Below are 16656 nucleotides of genomic sequence, written 5' to 3'. Positions count from 1 at the left end.
TAAGATCAGACAAGGAAGAGATGTATGAGGCAAACCCAGGATAGTGCCAAAAGCAGAGCTCCAGTTGTCTTGTCCCAGCCTAGTGATGATGTGTTACTGTCCTGACATTGTTCTTTGACAACTCCAAGAGTATTGCCACTAGGGACATTCGCCCAAGTGTTTATGTCCAAAATTTTTCCTGGAGCTTGATTACATACATTCTGGGTAGCTGACTTTTATTCTCCAGTTGTAGTGAAGGTTGCACTGATCACTTTTGTCTCCAGCTCCTTCAGAGGCAGACCTGATCCTGCAAGACCCAAAGCTGCCAAGCAAACAAAGACACTCATTTCCAGCATGACTTTCTAAGGGTCTGGAGATCATCTTCCAGTAGTGGAGGGCAAAGACCAGACCACACTTTGAGTAGGTTATTTCTTCTCTATTCACACCTTCTATTTCCAAGTCATGGAATGGAGCCATGTGGTTGACAACACATACTCCAAGCTCATAATACATGCAAAGAGTTTTATACACTCAGACATACCTGCAGGCACAGAATATCCACACTCACATATTGAAAAACACTCCAATATACAACTACACAGTCCTTCTGTTATTGATGCCCTCAGTTACACACTCAGCTTATGCACACACATGACTCACATTCACATTCTTACACACGCACAATGCACACTTGCACACAAGTGACACACTCCAACTCACTGTCATACAAACATTCACACAGTCACCAGGTGAATCAGTATTTCATTATGTGCTCCAACATGGATAAGGGTGTATCTCTCCTGGTGCAGGAATACCAGAAAAGGAGCAGAAATGTCAGCCCTTTATACTCTTTCCAACTTGTCAGTGCCCACGGGAAAATGTTTCAAATGCACAGCATTCATAAACTGCTAAGAGCTTTGCCTTTGGAGGTGGGGTGTGTTGAGACAGTCGGACTGTGTGGGGATGACTGAGAATGAGTGTGATAGAGAGGGTGAGATGAGAGGGGGCAAAGGGGAAGGAGTCCAGGGTAAGGTTAGGGCACAGAGAGCATGAGGACTTGGGGAAATAGAGTGCAGGAGGAGAGATGGTTCAGAGGGGGTAAAATGCACATGGGGGTTAAATGGTGTAGTGTTTTTAGAGCACACTGTTGGGTTTAAGGGCACACAGAAATAAGTGTGCAAAGAAGTGAAGGGTGTTGCACGTGTTTGTCTCCATTGGGATGAGGTGTACAGAGATCATGGGAATAAAGGGGATAATGGGATGTAGGGACGGTGGGCAGATGTGAGATTAGGGCAGAGGTGGGTAAAAGGCACAAAAGAGTTCATGTATACAAGGTGTAAATTAATACAGTAGGAGGAGGCATATATGTTTTGTAAGATGTAAAGATTCCTTTGATGGTGGGACACAGCACACTAACACTTTAATACAAGCAATGAAGAACTCTATTAGTTAGAGTTCCACATGAGAGAAGGATGCCAGGCAGATCATGCAGGAGGTATAACTGGGACAGAGTAATACAATAGGAAGCCATAGGTGTAGCATATGTAGGGCAAGTGAGGTGGGGTTAGCTGGAGTTCTCAGGCACTCTGAGAATTGGATAATCTGAATAATTTCATGGGCTCTGGGATACAGGGTTTGTCCACAGTTTTCCGGTACCTGGACCAGTGAAATGTGCGTGTGTTCTTAGTAGTCCATTGTGTGAGAACCCAATTAGGAAAATGCTTTGGTTTTGAGTTTAATCACCTTCTCAAGAAGGGGAAGTGACCACCCTGTAGCAAGGAGCTAAAAAGTGGATCAAGATAGCATCAAAAAATGAAAACAATGTACATATATAGCAGTGCATTGTTGGTGTATGGATATCCTGCTAGTAGTTAGTGTGTTGAGGCAGAGGCAGAGGGCATGAAGGTGAGCTGGAGCCTTGCAGGGGGGTGATGGGCACAGGGAGACAAAACAGTTTTAGGAGATGAAGTCAGCTGAGGGAGGACTTAAGGGCAGCTGGAACACCCAGAGCAAAGGCTAATATGGGGTCATGAATTGGGGACATGGGGAGCTGATAGCACCCAATATTTGAGGGCTGGGATTTTTGAGGGAGGGGTCAAAAGGACATGGGAATTGAACTGAGTTCACTGAAATGGGGGCAAGTACAATTCAAGGGGAACGGAGGATGTGGAGGTGATGGAAGGCAGGAGTGATGGGAGAAAGTTCCTGGGAGCAAAGGGGATGGAGTTAACAAAGGGATGGAATGCAAGTGGGTGCAGGATAGAGGTGGTGTGTGGATGTATAGAAGTCAGGTGGCAGTGCGAGGGGACAGGTGCAGGCCCAGGGATTGGAGGGTGATGATGCTGGATCAAAGAATTGTTAAGGACCTAAGTGGGGATGGAATGGAGGTCATGGTCAGTAGAGGTGGAGTGAGAGGCGGTATCTATTATAAGTGGATGAAGGTGGCAAGAGCAGATTGGAGGTCATTAATTCATTCTTCCATTCAATAATGCCCTCGTTTACATTGGACTCACAACTTAACCATAGTTTGTTTCTACATTCAGCCACACTGCAAAAATCTTGCTCATATAAAATATGCCTGCAAACATTTATATTTTACATACTGTAGGACCACAGGGAAAACTTTGAGTGAAAAACACACCACCACTATTTCTCTCCTTTGTTGGAATTCCAGGTGGAATGTGTGACCACAGTGATGTTTGGAAGGAGGGCTTGTTTCATAGCACTGGGCATTCATTGTTGGCAAAAGACATGTCCCTTTCCAAATGCTTATGTCTTAAAGAACTTGTTGTTGTTGTTGAGTTCATAATCCTTTACATCAGTGTGAGGTTTCAATTGTACATTATTCCCTGACTGTGACCAGCTAAGTGCTCCCCTTCACCCCCTGTGCCCCGCTGCCACTGCCTTTCCCCTGGTAGCCACTGAACTGTTTTCTTTGTCCAAGTACTTGTTTATATTCCACATACGAATGAAATCATCTGGTGTTTGTCTTTCTCATACTGGCTTATTTTGCTTAGCGTAATTCCCTCTAGTTCCTTCCATGCTACTGCAAATGGGATGAATTTGTATTTTTTTCTGGCTGAGTAGTATTCCGTGTGTGTGTGTGTATAGATATATACACACACACACATATACACACACAACATCTTCTTTATCCAATCATCGTTTGGTGGGCACTTAGGTTGCTTCCATGCCTTGGCTATTGTGAATAGTGCTGCAATGAACAGAGGGGTGCATATGTTAGTGTGAATAGTTGATTTCAAGTTGTTTGGGTCAATACCCAGTAGCGGGATAGCTGGGTCATATGGTAGTTCTATGTTTAGTTTATTGAGGAATCTCCCTACTGTTTTCCATAGTGGCTGCACCAGTTTGCATTCTCACCAGCAGTGTCTGAGGGTTCCCTTCTCTCCATACCCTGTCCAACATTTGTTATTTTTAGTCTTACTGATTATAGGCGTTTTCACAGGCATAAGGTGGTATCTTAGGGTAGTTTTGGTTTGCATTTCCCTGATGATTAGTTATGTTGGGCATCTTTTCGTGTGTTTATTGGGCATCTGTATATCTTCTTTGGAAAAATGTCTGTTCATATCCTCTGCCCGGTTTTTGATCGGGTTGTTTGCTTTCTTACTGTTCAGCTGTGTGTGTTCCTTATATATTATGGAGATTAACCCCTTGTCAGATATATGATCTGCAAATATTTTCTCCCACTTGGTGCGTTGTCTCTTTGCTCTGATCCTAGTTTCTTTTGCATTGCAGAAGCTCTTTAGTCTGATGAATTTCCATTTGTTTGATTTTTTTCTTTTGTTCCTCTTGTCTGAGAGGACATGGTATTTGAAAAGATCCTTTTTAGTTCAATGTCAAAGAGTGTACTACCTGTATTATCTTCCAGGAGTTTTATAGTTTCTGGTCGTATCTTCAAGTCTTTGATCCATTTTGAGTTTATTTTTGTGTATGGTGTGAGATAGTGGTCTACCTTCATTCTTTTGCATGTGGCTGTCTACTTTTCCCAACACCACTTGTTGAAGAGACTATCTTTTCTCCATTGTATGTTTTTGGCACCTTTGTCAAAGATTAGCTGTCTGTAGATGTATGCTTGTATTTCTGGGCTTTCAGTTCTGTCCCATTGATCTGTGTGCCTGTTTTTGTACCAGTGCCATGCTGTTTTGGTCACTGTGGCTTTGTAGCACATTTTGAATTCAGGGATTGTGATAACTCCAGTGTTCTCTTTTTCTCACGATTGCCTTAGCAATTCAGGGTCTTTCATTGCCTTATATGAATTTTAATATTCTTTGCTCTATTTCCATGAAGAATGTCATTGGGATTCTGATAGGGATTGCATTGAATCTGTAGATTGCTTTGGGTAGTGTGAACATTTTAACTACGTTTATTCTTCCAATCCACGAGCAAGTAATCTCTTTCCATCTCCTTCAGTCATTAACAATTTCCCTCAGTAATGTCTTATAGTTTTCATTGTATAAGTCCTTCACCACCTTAGTTAAATTTATTCCGAGGTTCTTTATTTTTTAGTAGCGATTGCAAATGGAGTTATATTCTTGAGTTCTCTTTCTTTAAGTTCATTATTGTAGTATAGAAAAGCAACTGATTTTTGTAAGTTGAGTCTGTACCCTGCAACTTTACTGTAGTTGTTAATTATTTCTATTAGCTTTCCAATGGATTTTTTTGGGTTTTCTATATATAAGATCATGTCGTCTGCAAACAGCGAGAGTTGCACTTTTTCACTCCCTATTTGGATTCCTTTTATTCATTTCTCTTGCCTAATTGGTCTGGCCAAAGCCTTCAGTATTATGTTGAATCAGAGTGGTGATAGAGGGCATCCTTGTCTTGTTCCTGTTGTCAGGTAGATGGCGCTCAGTTTTTGCGCACTGAGTATGATGTTGGCTGCAGGTTTGTCATATATGGCCCTTATTGTGTTGAGGTAATTTCCTTCTATCCCCATTTTGTTCAGAGGTTTTATCATAAATGGCTGTTTGATCTTGTCAAATGCTTTCTCTGCATCTATTGAGATGATCATGTGGTTTTTACTCCTAAATTTGTCGATGTGGTGTATCACGTTGATTGATTAGCGGATGTGGAACCATCCCTGTGTCCCTGGTATGAATCCCACTTGATCATGATGTATGATCCTTTTGATGTATTGCTGAACTGAAGTTGCCAAAATTTTGTTGAGAATTTTTGCATCTATGTTCATCAGCGATTTTGGCCTGTAGTTCTCTTTGTTTGTGCTGTCCTTGTCAGGCTTTGGTATCAGAGCGGTGTTGGCCTCGTAGAATGTGTGAGGAAGAGTTCCATCCTCCCTAATTTTTTGGTATAGCTTGAAAAGGATAGATATTAAATCCTCTCTGAAAGCTTGGTAGAATTACCCAGGAAAGTCGTCTGGTCCTGGGGTTTTATTCTTTGGGATGCTTTTGATTGCTGTTTCAATCTCTTTCCTTGTGATTGGTCTGTTCAGTTTGTCCATTTCTTCTTGACTCAGCTTTGGGAGGTTGTAAGAGTCTCAGAATCTATCCATTTCCTCTTGGTTATCCATTTTGTTGGCATAGAGTTTTTCATAATATTCTCTTATAATCCGTTGTATTTCTGTGGAGTCTGTTGTTATCTCTCCTGTTTCATTTCTGATTTTGTTTATTTGAGCTTTTTCTCTTTTTTTCTTTGTAAGTCTGGCTAGGGGTTTGTCAATTTTATTTATCTTCTCAAAGAACCACCTCTTGAAGATCTTTTTTAACTCAACACTGAATTGATGAAAGTCCTTCTATTTCTTGTAGTATTCCCAAAAAGTAACACTTGCTTTGTGTAAGAAATAAAACATAACAAAACAGAACTGAAATAGTGTAAGTAATGTTTTTCCTTTGTATGAAACAATCCTGAGATAACCCCTGGTAATAGTTTGTCTATATAATAACAATAAAAAAATCTTTTATTCCCCAAAATTGACTGGTCTCATACCGAAATAGGCTGATCTCCATTCCCTAGTGTTACTACCTTGGTCATAATACACTACGTGGCAAAAGTGACTTTGAAGTTGTAATTAAGGTTACTAGTCATCAGATTATGTTGTGGGCCAAATTTTTGTATCCCCCCAAAATGCAGACATTGAAATTCTAACCCCTAATGTGATTGTATTATGAGGCAGGGCCTTTGGAGCTAATTATGTTACATGTAGGAACCCTCATCAATGGGATTAGTGCTTTTCTAAGAGACTACAGGAGAAAACTTGCTTTCTGTCTCTCTCACCACATAAGGATATGAGTAATCAAGGGCCATTAGCAAACCAGGATGAGTTATCTCACCAGACCCCAGATCTACCTGCTCCTTGCCCTTGAAATTTCCCAGCCTCTAGAAAGGTGAGAAGTCAATGTCTGTGAGGTTTCTGTTGTAGCAGCCCTTAGTGACTAAAACAGAAGATTGTCCTGGATCATCAAGGTGGGTCCAATGTAACCACATGATCCTTAAAGAGCAAAAGTCAAGTACTACGGAAAGAAAGAAGAGATTCAAAACAGGAGGGGCGTTCAATTTGCTAGTGAAGGCTTTGGAGATGGAGGGAACCACATGGGAGTCCCAAATGAAATGAATTCTGCCAACAACATGAATCAGCCTGGAAACAATTCTCCCCCAGGTTCCAGTTAAGAGACTAGGACAGTCCACACCTTGATTTCAGCTTTCTCATCTACTGACCTGTGAGGCGACAGACTTGTGGTGTTTTCAGCTGCTAAATTCATGGAACACTATTTCAGCAACAGTACAATTCTAAAGACATAGAAACACATTTAGTGCAAAATATTAACGCAATGAGTTACTCCAAAACGAATTCCATTTTGGTCTCTGGCAGTAACAATTTTCCTAGGGTTCAAGTTTAACCTCCTTTGTATGTTGTTGCACAGTGTATCTGATATTTTAACATGCAATTCAACAAAAATGAAATAAACATCAGCATATAGGAAGAAGTCAGTTTTTCCTTCTGTGTTCCTTCAGTTTTTGTCTGCTGTGTGTTTCTTCCTGTGAGTCTTCTTTACTTTTACACAGAACACTTAACTTCTGACACTTTTGGTCACCAAGCATGAGGAGATTTTCCCCACAGCAAGCAATTATCCAGTCATTAGTAGGATGTTGTGCAATTTGATTCAATTTAACACTTCCTAAAAATAGTGTCAAATCCCACGGGTTTAGGGCTTTTCCCAGAAACTGCTCAAAGCCCACTCCAGGTGCTAATTAGGCATAGTGGGTCCACATGTTGGCCACAACGTCTGTTTGACTCGACTACAAATCTAAGGTTCCAATGACCTTCTCCTTGTGTTCAATTAATTTGCTAAAGTGGCTCACAGATTTCAGAGAAACACTTTGGCTTGTCAGTTTATTAAAGGCGGTGATAAAGGATATTGATGTACAGACAGATGCAGAGACACAAAGGGCCAAGCCTGGGAGGGTCTCCAGAGTAGGAGCTTCTGTCCCTTTTGAGTAGGGGTGCATCGCCTTACTGGTGTGGATGTGTTTGCCAACCTGGATACTCTCTGAGCAGCATACTATTGGGATTTTTATGAAGGCTTCATCATGTAGTCATTATCAGTCATTAACTCTGTTTTTAGCTTTTCTCCCTTTTCAGGAAAATGAGGAGGCTGGCCTGAAAATTCCAAGCTTCTAATCATGGTTTAGTCTTTCTGGTGACCAGTCTTCATCTTGATGCCATTCAGGGGCCCACCAAGAGTCACTTTATCAGAACAAAAGATAATCATAGCACCCTGGAAATTACATGTGTTTCAGGAACCCTGTGTTTGGGTCAAAAACCAAATATAGAACAAAAGATGCTCTTCATGTTCTTATCACACAGAAAGTTACAAGGTTTCCAAAGGCCATTTGTCAGGAACTGGGAGCAAAGACCAATATATATTTCTTATTATCTCTTAATCACAAGAACGGTCTATTAATATTATTCTTTTCTGGTTCAAGTTGGTTACAAAATATTATCATAGTGGACTGTCACTCCAATGAAACTGCTTTCCTCAATCAGTGGTCTATGATGTAAATATTTTATTGTTGGTAGAAATAGGTCTATCTTATTTACTGAAATACCACAAATCATCCCACAGCCATCATTAATGAATCATCTTTATTGAAACACTCCCTGTATATACGTTTAAAGAGTTGAATGCCCTCTATCATAAACATCATGGAATGTGGATCAGTGCTCATGTCGACTTGTGCACTTGTGGAATATCTTGCTTATGTGAGGTAGGGGACTGCAGCCCAACCATGATGGCATTCTCACTGTGGATGCACGTTTCCTGCTATGGACTGAATAGCTGTGTCCTCCAAATTCATATGTTTAATCTCTAATGCCCATTATGATGGAAATTGGAATTAGGGCCTTTGGGAGGTGATCCGGTTTAAATGAGTTCATGAGAGTCGAGCTCTCAGGTTAGGATTAGCACCCTTAGAAGAGAGTGGAGCTCTCTCTCCCTGCCAAGTGAGGAACAGGGTGATGTTGGCTGTCTGCAAAAGAGGAAGAGGATCCTCACAAGACATCAAATATGCCGACAATTTGATCTTGGATCCCCTAATGTTTGGGTCATTTTGTTATCGAACACAATATAACCATCACAATTGACAAATCATCAATAGGCAGTCGATTTAATAGAGTCCATGTACAGATACCCAGAGTGATACAACAATGTCTTCATAAATCTAGGATTCAGTCATGGTACAGGGATTGCATTTGATTTTCTGGGCTCTTTAGTTTCTTTAATCTAGATCGGTTGCCGCTGCTTTGTCTTCAGTGATCCTGACAATTTTGAAGAATGCAAAAGAGTTGTTTGCAGAGTGTCCTTCAGTGTGGATTTCTGTCATTTTGGCTCTTATCCTTAGACTCAGTTACAATATTTGAGTAGAATGTCTACACACAAGCGATGTTGGGAACTTCTTGTTACATCAACTCAGAGGGACAGATAATGATTATTTTTTATTATTAGTGGAGGCTAGGACATGCACCATGTATATCTGGCCCAGGGGAAGGATGGCACATTCAGGAACCTGCGTACCTGCTGTCTGACCAGATGCCCCACTGTTATTGGCTGGACCTTAGGACTCTAGATGTCTACATGTATGTTTTGTCCTGAAAGCAATGTGCTTTACACCTGGCCACTTGTCAAGGAAAGCATCACCTTTTCATCAGGAGGCAGAAGCAGGAGAGAGGGGAAAGCCTAGGTCAGGGCCTTTATTGAGGTTTCCTGGGAAAGGATAGGATGAATAGCTTACAAGTGACTAGGATGAATATTTCCCATGGGCCTTGGACTACAGCGGCTTGCCAAAATGTCTGTTACTTGGTCCTGTGTTGATTTAGAACAGTGAAAATATTGGCTTGTTGTGGGAGAATTGGATCAGAAGATGGATTGAGGTGTGAGCCCTATGTTGGTTACTGTGCATATGAAAGCAGTGCCTGGTTTAGCCCTTTTCTCTTCCTAAAATTGGCTTGTCTTGAGAGAGGCAGTCTCTCCCTTCTCAGCAATTCACAAATGGCACTGTACCAGGAAAACAGAAAATAAGAAAATATAGTAAAAAACAATTGGCCATGTGATGAATAGATGCCATGTAGAAAAGTGCAGCGTCTAATAAAACAATAAGGGCAGAGAGTTTGTCTGAAAGAAAGAAAACAGAGTTCCTGTGCGACCCACTTTCTCTTTGTTAGAATGACTTCACCTCTTTCTCTCTTTCTGCATCTCTATTACTACACTGGCCTAGGCAATTCCACATCCCCAGTGAGGCTTTTGTGGTGACATGAACATGAGAGAGAGAGAACTTACAGGGAAATGAAATGTCTGGCTCTCTGAGGTGGCGTTTTGGATGTTGAATGTATCACTCATCACTACCTAATGCTCACAATACGACGGAGGCTTCTAGTCACTATCACATCCATTCCTGGCCCCTCTCTGGGTCTGGAGCCACTTCTTGAACTGGCCTTCCTCCCATGTTTGCAAAGATACCTAAACTCCACTTTCTTCCTAGGACTGGTCCAGTGACTGTCTTGGTCTCCTGAGTTTCAGTATCTCTACTGTTCCTGAAGAAAGTTCTGGTTTTAAGTGGATTTGGACTATGTCAGAGAATAAATATGGCTAGGATTTTTGTAAAGGAATTTGCAGTTATTTCTTTTCTGTGGCAAAGTTTCTGATACATATGTCTGACCATTTCTCACTGTTTAAGTTCTGGAAGACCTTGCCCCCTTGCCCTTTCCATGGGAGGGATGGATTATTTGCTCACAAAGTTTTCCACTATACATTTGAATGAGGCAGGGGGAATCTTCTCTCTGGAAGAGCAGATCCTAGTTCTGTATTCTGCCCTTAATATGCTCTCGATTTCAATTTTCTAGGATAATGTCTCCTCCCTTCAGTAGTGCTTGAATTCCTATCCTGGATGTTTGGAGTTTGCATTTTTGGGGTAGAGTGATCCAAGGACACCTGGCCTTTCCTTCTACCCTAAAATTGGCCACACATCACCTGGTAGCTATGATATTTAGACCAAACACAGTCTGGAGATGTGGCATGAGACATTAAAAGCAAAGGTTTCTGAGGCAGGGGCATTGCAGTGGGAACCTTTGAAGCTAGCTCTGGGGCTCTACCTGCAACTTTAGCTTCCACTCACCAGCAAGACCTATTTCAAGGAATGACTGTCCTAGTACACAGGCAACCAGCATTCATGGTGCCAGACACCATAGTGTGGTTACTGGAGCCCTGGTAGGTCTTGATCCTCATTTAACTTTTGGATCTTTTCCACTATGTCTCAGCACTCATCTTAATGTTGGTTGAGAACTAGGGGACTTCTCAAGCTTAAGTTTCTTTTTGAGTCTCCAAAATTTTTGTCACCTTGAGCATTGTTATTCCTTGATTAGCGTCTTTCATTTTCCTGTGCAGCAAAAAATCTGTTCTCTGCCAAAAAGGTGACACTACCCCCATATTCCTGTGTTTTTCTTTTAGACAAACATCTGTGAACTACAATTCATATTAAAAGCTGCTCATGCTACTTACAATGAGACATTTACACGCATTGGAAACCCATGGAGTATTGTCTTCGAACAATTTCCAACACTCATTTCCTAACTTTATGTGCTCTGCCTAAAATTCCCATAACTACCTCACTTGGTCAACCACTCTGATTCATCCCATTGAGAGGCTAGGCCCAAATTCGTTCAATTTGTGTCATGTAGAATTGGATTAAGACTACTCTCATCAGGATATTAGTCATCAAAATGAGACAAAGCTGCTTTATTACCCATCACTATGCCCACATATGTCCCATATTCAACCAGCTGATGAAACACGGATACCCATAAAGGTATTCCTTAGAAATACAAGTAGCTTCTCCTTAGATTCTGAGTTGATATTTCAAGTGTGTGAATGCATAAAAAACTGAACATTGTGCCAAAACAGTCAATTTACATTTTTTGATAAGATTAGGAGATTTTCTATTCCTTATCCACACAGGGCAGAGCCAGGATACACTGGAGTGACGGCTCATGAGCAGAAAGGGGCTGACAGAGGGAAAACACACAGAAATTAAGGAAGCAGTGTCCACCAACCACGAAGTGGGATTATAAATTAGAGAAATACAAAGTTGAAAGATGGAAGAGATGGATTGAAAAGATAGAAAAGTGCTCACCAGGACAATGATGCTTAGGGTGGCTCTGAACTCAGGGGAGGATCTGGGGGTACTATTTTTCCTGTGAATATGTTGGACACGCTGCTTGTGCCTGTACAGGGTGAAAATGATGGAACCACTTGTCCAGATTATGATCACAGAAAAGGAAACTTCAGGGAATACTATTAATGTTACATATAATGAGCCTGTGACTATCTTATGATCATTAGCAAAACAGAACTCAAAATCTCTTGTCCTTGTGATGTTCCTCAGGCTCCATTGGCTAGACACATACAACGCATACATAGGAAAAATTAAATTCACAAACAAGTAGAGGATCCAGCAGAGGGAAATGGAGTAGCCAACGTACTCTGGAGCTCTGACTTTAAGAGCCTTCCAACAGGAATTCATGGGGCTGATCATGATGATCTGGAACACACTCAAGAGGCAAGTGGTGCCAATGGATACACCCCTGCCCACTCTGGAAACATACAAAAGAAGACTGCATCCAAAATCAGTGAAAAAGTGTTTCAGCCCAAAAGCTGCCATTGTCTGGGAGACTCCTTCAGAGAGAATAATCAATGAGTTGGCCAGAGTCAGGTGCTTGAGAATCAAATCTGTAGCCCTCCACTTGCATTCTGTGTGGGAAAGGAACAGGTAATGGTAAAGAAGAGAGAAATTGCCCAGAATTCCTACCATAGTCTGTGACCAGAAGATAATTGCTATTGCCCACTTCCTGGAGGATATTTCATCTTTCAACATGTTTTCCTTTAAATTATGGCAACAGTTATTCCTCTGAGCCAAAAGGTCATTGATGATTTTTGTCACCAGCAGTAAGTTGCATTGTGTGTTCCTGTTCGATTGCCAAGTCTTCATAGGCAGGAAGAGATGGAGAGATAACCGGTATATTTCTCAGGAAGGTCAGCACTAAAGATGAAAGGGTGTTAAAGGGGAAGTAATGAGAAGTGAGCCATATGGAAAGAAAGCATAACACAATATTTTCAGAATAAGGTGGATTTTGCTAGCAATAATGGAAAAAGGAAAAACCTTGAACACTATCCACATCGTAAAACCAGTCAATGCTGAATAGATTGCTCACCTAAATTTTAAAGATATAATGTAACTTTATTAAAATAAATATTTCTATGATCTACTATAAACAACACAGAACATAATAATCATACAGGTGAAATGACTTTGGATTATATTGACATTAATGGCCGATTTTCATCAAACCACACACACACATGCAAACATGCACACAAACAAAGAAATGTAACTTGTAACAATCACAATGAACTCCTAAGGACCATAAAATAGAATAAACAATGGGAAAATTCTTCCAACAGAAACAACTGTTGATCCAAATATTCAATTTATAGATAAGCGAGATGTTTAATGAAGTATTGTGAGGACTAGCCTGCAAATGTTCTCTTTCCCAGGAAAGAAAGCACTCCAGAGAAGCTTGGATTACAGCATGGGTATATACTCTTTCAGGACAAAGAGCATAAAACAGGGATGACAGGCATACAATTTATTTTTCCAAGTCACAAGGAAACATTTTGACACAGTTTAGCACATATGCAGCAGGTCAACTTGACCTTGCTTCTCTGGGAAGAAAAGCTTACTTTCAAAGAAGAACTGGTATTAGCGTCAGAGAAAGGGAGCTATTACATCCCTATCTTTAAAGAGTGCATTCTTTGACATGGGAAAATGCGAGAAGCAGATGTACACTGCATGTTTTCTGGGCCAGAAGTCAGGCTGCTCTGGGAAAAACAAATTTGAGGCAGAATCAGATTTAAATAAAAATGGCTTCCCCATATATCTCAACATGTGAAAACATGTTATTCTTATTCCTTGTCACTTGAACGATAGGTTGTTCAATGGACGATACATGTGTAAGAAATATGCAATGTCCTCAGTAATCAGTGAAATTCAAATATAGCTCTACCTGGTATCATCAAATAGCACTCAGAAATCTAAAATGAAAATGACAGAAATATCAAGTTTTGTCAAGAATGTGAATAAACCAAGAATCTCATATACCATTGTTGGCGGTTAAAATTGGTGCAAACATTTGGGAAAGTGATGTGATAGTGTCTATTTTAGGTGACTAAATATAATACTGTGTTCCAACAATTCCACTCCTATGAAGTTACTCAGAGAAATCTGTACAAGTATCACCAAAGACTACTGACAAAATTTATAGCTAAGCAGTACTATTACTCAAAATAGCCTCAAATGCGAAAGTACCACTTGCCCATTAACAGTAAAATGAATCTATTCACCATTTGATACTCATACAATGGAGTCCTATATAGCTGTGCTAATGGCCAACAATAACATGCACCAATATAGATAAATTCCCAAAATAATGTGGAATGGAAAAAGGATCATTATTAAATATTTCATGCTTTATGATTCCCATTTATATAAAGTACTAAGCAGGCATAAATGATCTAATCTTTCAATTGTAAGAGAGTAGTAAACTTATTCCCAACAATTCCAGTCCCACAAATAAATCCAACAAAACTAAACCCTTGGGAATAGTGACGTAGACAGGGCACAAGAGTGTTTTGGGGGACTGACAAGATTCTGTTTTCTGATCTATGTATTGCGTACAGAGGTTGGTCATTTGTGAGATTCTGCTGAGCTCTTCACTTATATGTGTATGGGTATTTAATTTATAAAAATACACTCTCCCACTAAGAAAATTATTGAAGGTTGGTGGGAGAAATGTTGTTCCTGACTGTGTGTGACCTGCTGTGTCTCTATACAACACTTATAGATATACAGACGCAGATGATAAGCCCAACAATGAAACATCAAGGAATAACAATGTGGAATAAAGTGAGTTTGTGATTTCGGGAGGAATTCAGCAGAGTAGTATGCTAAATATTTGTTCTTTGTGATGATGTGCTACTCCATTTGGCAATCATATGCAAAGGAAAAACGATATTTATTGATATATATAGGGTCCAGCAGCAGAAAGGAAAATGCCAATATCTGTGGAGATTTATTTTAAGTTTCACCCACCTGGAGTTCATGTGGTTGATGGCAATGGCAAGAGACAGGTAAGAGGCAGGTGGTGCCAATGGGCAGACCCTGCCAGCTGTGGGAGGGTAGAAACAATTTTCGCTTAAAAAACTGAAGAAATGCCTCAACTAAAGCTGCCATTGTCTTAGGGACACCTTTAAAGGGAAGAGTGACTTCGGACTATCCTCTGAGATAAGCAGACCATTCTTATTGCCAAATCCCTGGGGGCCATTCTTCCAGTTCGCAGTGACTGATATTTGTGTTCAGAGTCGGAGGATCCTGCACTGGAACAGGTGGCGTGCACTAGCTTTATCACATCAGCTGAAATCTAGTGTACTCTCTGAGAAATTCTTACGTAAGTTTTGTTTTGTTAAGAGGCTTCCCACAATGAAAATGTGTAACCTTTCAGTATCACTTCTAAAGTGAGAATCACTGCTACACTGCTGTACGTGTCGTACGTGTGGTACCTTCTTTGATTTTCCTAACTGCATCATGTGGGCACTGGCATTATTGTCTTTGTAATGATAGGGAATCTTAGGTACGCATAGGTTACATGATCTGTCTAAATTCATACACTGGGTAGGGGCTGAGTGGAGATATGAACTTGGCTGCTCTGGTTGACAAGATAGTACCCTAACCCTGTGTTACACTAGCAAAACATATTAGCTGTGCCTTCCAAAAATCCAGACCTGCATTTACTATTTCCCTTTATACTTTTCCAATTTATTTCATATTATTTTTATTCTATTTTATAATTTTGGCTGTAAAATCTTCCCTTTTTGGTTTAACAGTTTTTTCTCTAGGTAAAAACCAATATGAATAAAGTTTTAGAGAGCATAATAAAGTGTAAATGCAATAATTACAGGCTAATCCCAAAGGAAACTTCCCTTTATCCACTTTAGATTTAACAAATGCAAGATTCACTCAATGGTAGCTTGGCAACAGAAAGTTCCATTTGCAGTCATGCTAGGAATAAAAACAAAATGGAAACTGTCAAATGAATCATTGAGCAATGTTACCTTGCTTCCTAAACTGTGCGTGAAATACTAATATGTGTTAAAACAGTGTTGGATAAATACTAAGTTATGAAGAATTTTGGTTTAAATGCTTAGGTATACATTAATACCTCCTTTAAGCAAAATTATTAGCAATGAGGCAAAATTTGTGAAAGATAGGAAAATAAAACAGAACGTCAGTTGGATTCCCTAAAATTCATAAGTTGAAATCGTAAGAAAATGAGTTGTGAGCTTGGAATTGATGATGAAATATTATTAAACCAGAGAAAATAAGACAAGATCCATTTGGTCCTGACAACTGATTTCTGAAACCCATAAAGATACTTTGTCCTTAAATGCTGCTTCTCTGACTTCAAGAGGGAAGGTAGTCCTACACTAGTCACCGGACGTTTTCAATACATTCGATGACTATCTCCAGTAAGTTATATACTCACAAATTCAGACAGATAAAAAACATGTTTCAACTCCACAAAAAATCACATATTTGGTTTCTCTAGAGAATTGGAAAAATTGTGACCGTTCTATCCTAGCCTGTATTATAAGCATGAAGGCATTATAAGCACACCTCTACTAATTAAAATCTAATCTGTGATTCCTCTAGCATAATATGAATAGCAGAATGATTTCATAACTACAGTCCTAAGAACCTTCATGGTGATTCTTCCTTACTATTGAGATTAGTCATCAATAATCATCCTTAGTGAGGATTTCATTAAATTACATTAGAAGACATCAATATGGTTTAGGATCCTCATCTGTCTAAATAAGCTCAGCTGATACCCAAGGAATTGTTCTGCTTCCCTGTCTAGCTTTGCTACTTTATCTGCTTCTACCCCCTGAAACCCTTTTTCAGACATGAATACTTAGACCTCCTATTACAGACTCTGGTTTCAGGCTGATATAGAAACTACTCACCTGACTCCTTTCTGTTTCCAGGACAGTTGGCTCGGTGTGATGGTCATGATGGGGCAGTATATGTGTGGGA

General features: G+C 40.1%; 1 protein-coding gene and 1 pseudogene across 1 annotated transcript; both read right to left on the bottom strand.

Moving 5' to 3' along the window:
- Positions 1–11346: 11346 nt before the first annotated feature.
- EQUCABV1R920 (vomeronasal 1 receptor equCabV1R920) lies at positions 11347–12381 on the bottom strand. Its single transcript, NM_001166864.1, has one exon. The coding sequence runs from the start codon at positions 12379–12381 to the stop codon at positions 11347–11349; it is 1035 nt and encodes a 344-aa protein (NP_001160336.1).
- On the bottom strand, positions 14292–14796 carry EQUCABV1R-PS946 (vomeronasal 1 receptor equCabV1R-ps946 pseudogene; annotated as a pseudogene).

The sequence above is a fragment of the Equus caballus genome, chromosome 10 (genome assembly GCF_041296265.1).
Source record: "Equus caballus isolate H_3958 breed thoroughbred chromosome 10, TB-T2T, whole genome shotgun sequence".
NCBI classification, from domain to species: domain Eukaryota; kingdom Metazoa; phylum Chordata; class Mammalia; order Perissodactyla; family Equidae; genus Equus; species Equus caballus.
This window is presented reverse-complemented; position numbering and strand designations above follow the sequence as displayed.

What these genes read in the sequence shown, in the direction of transcription:
- EQUCABV1R920 (NM_001166864.1), bottom strand. Translation starts at nt 12,381, where the DNA reads ATGTTGAAAGATGAAATATCCTCCAGGAAGTGGGCAATAGCAATTATC.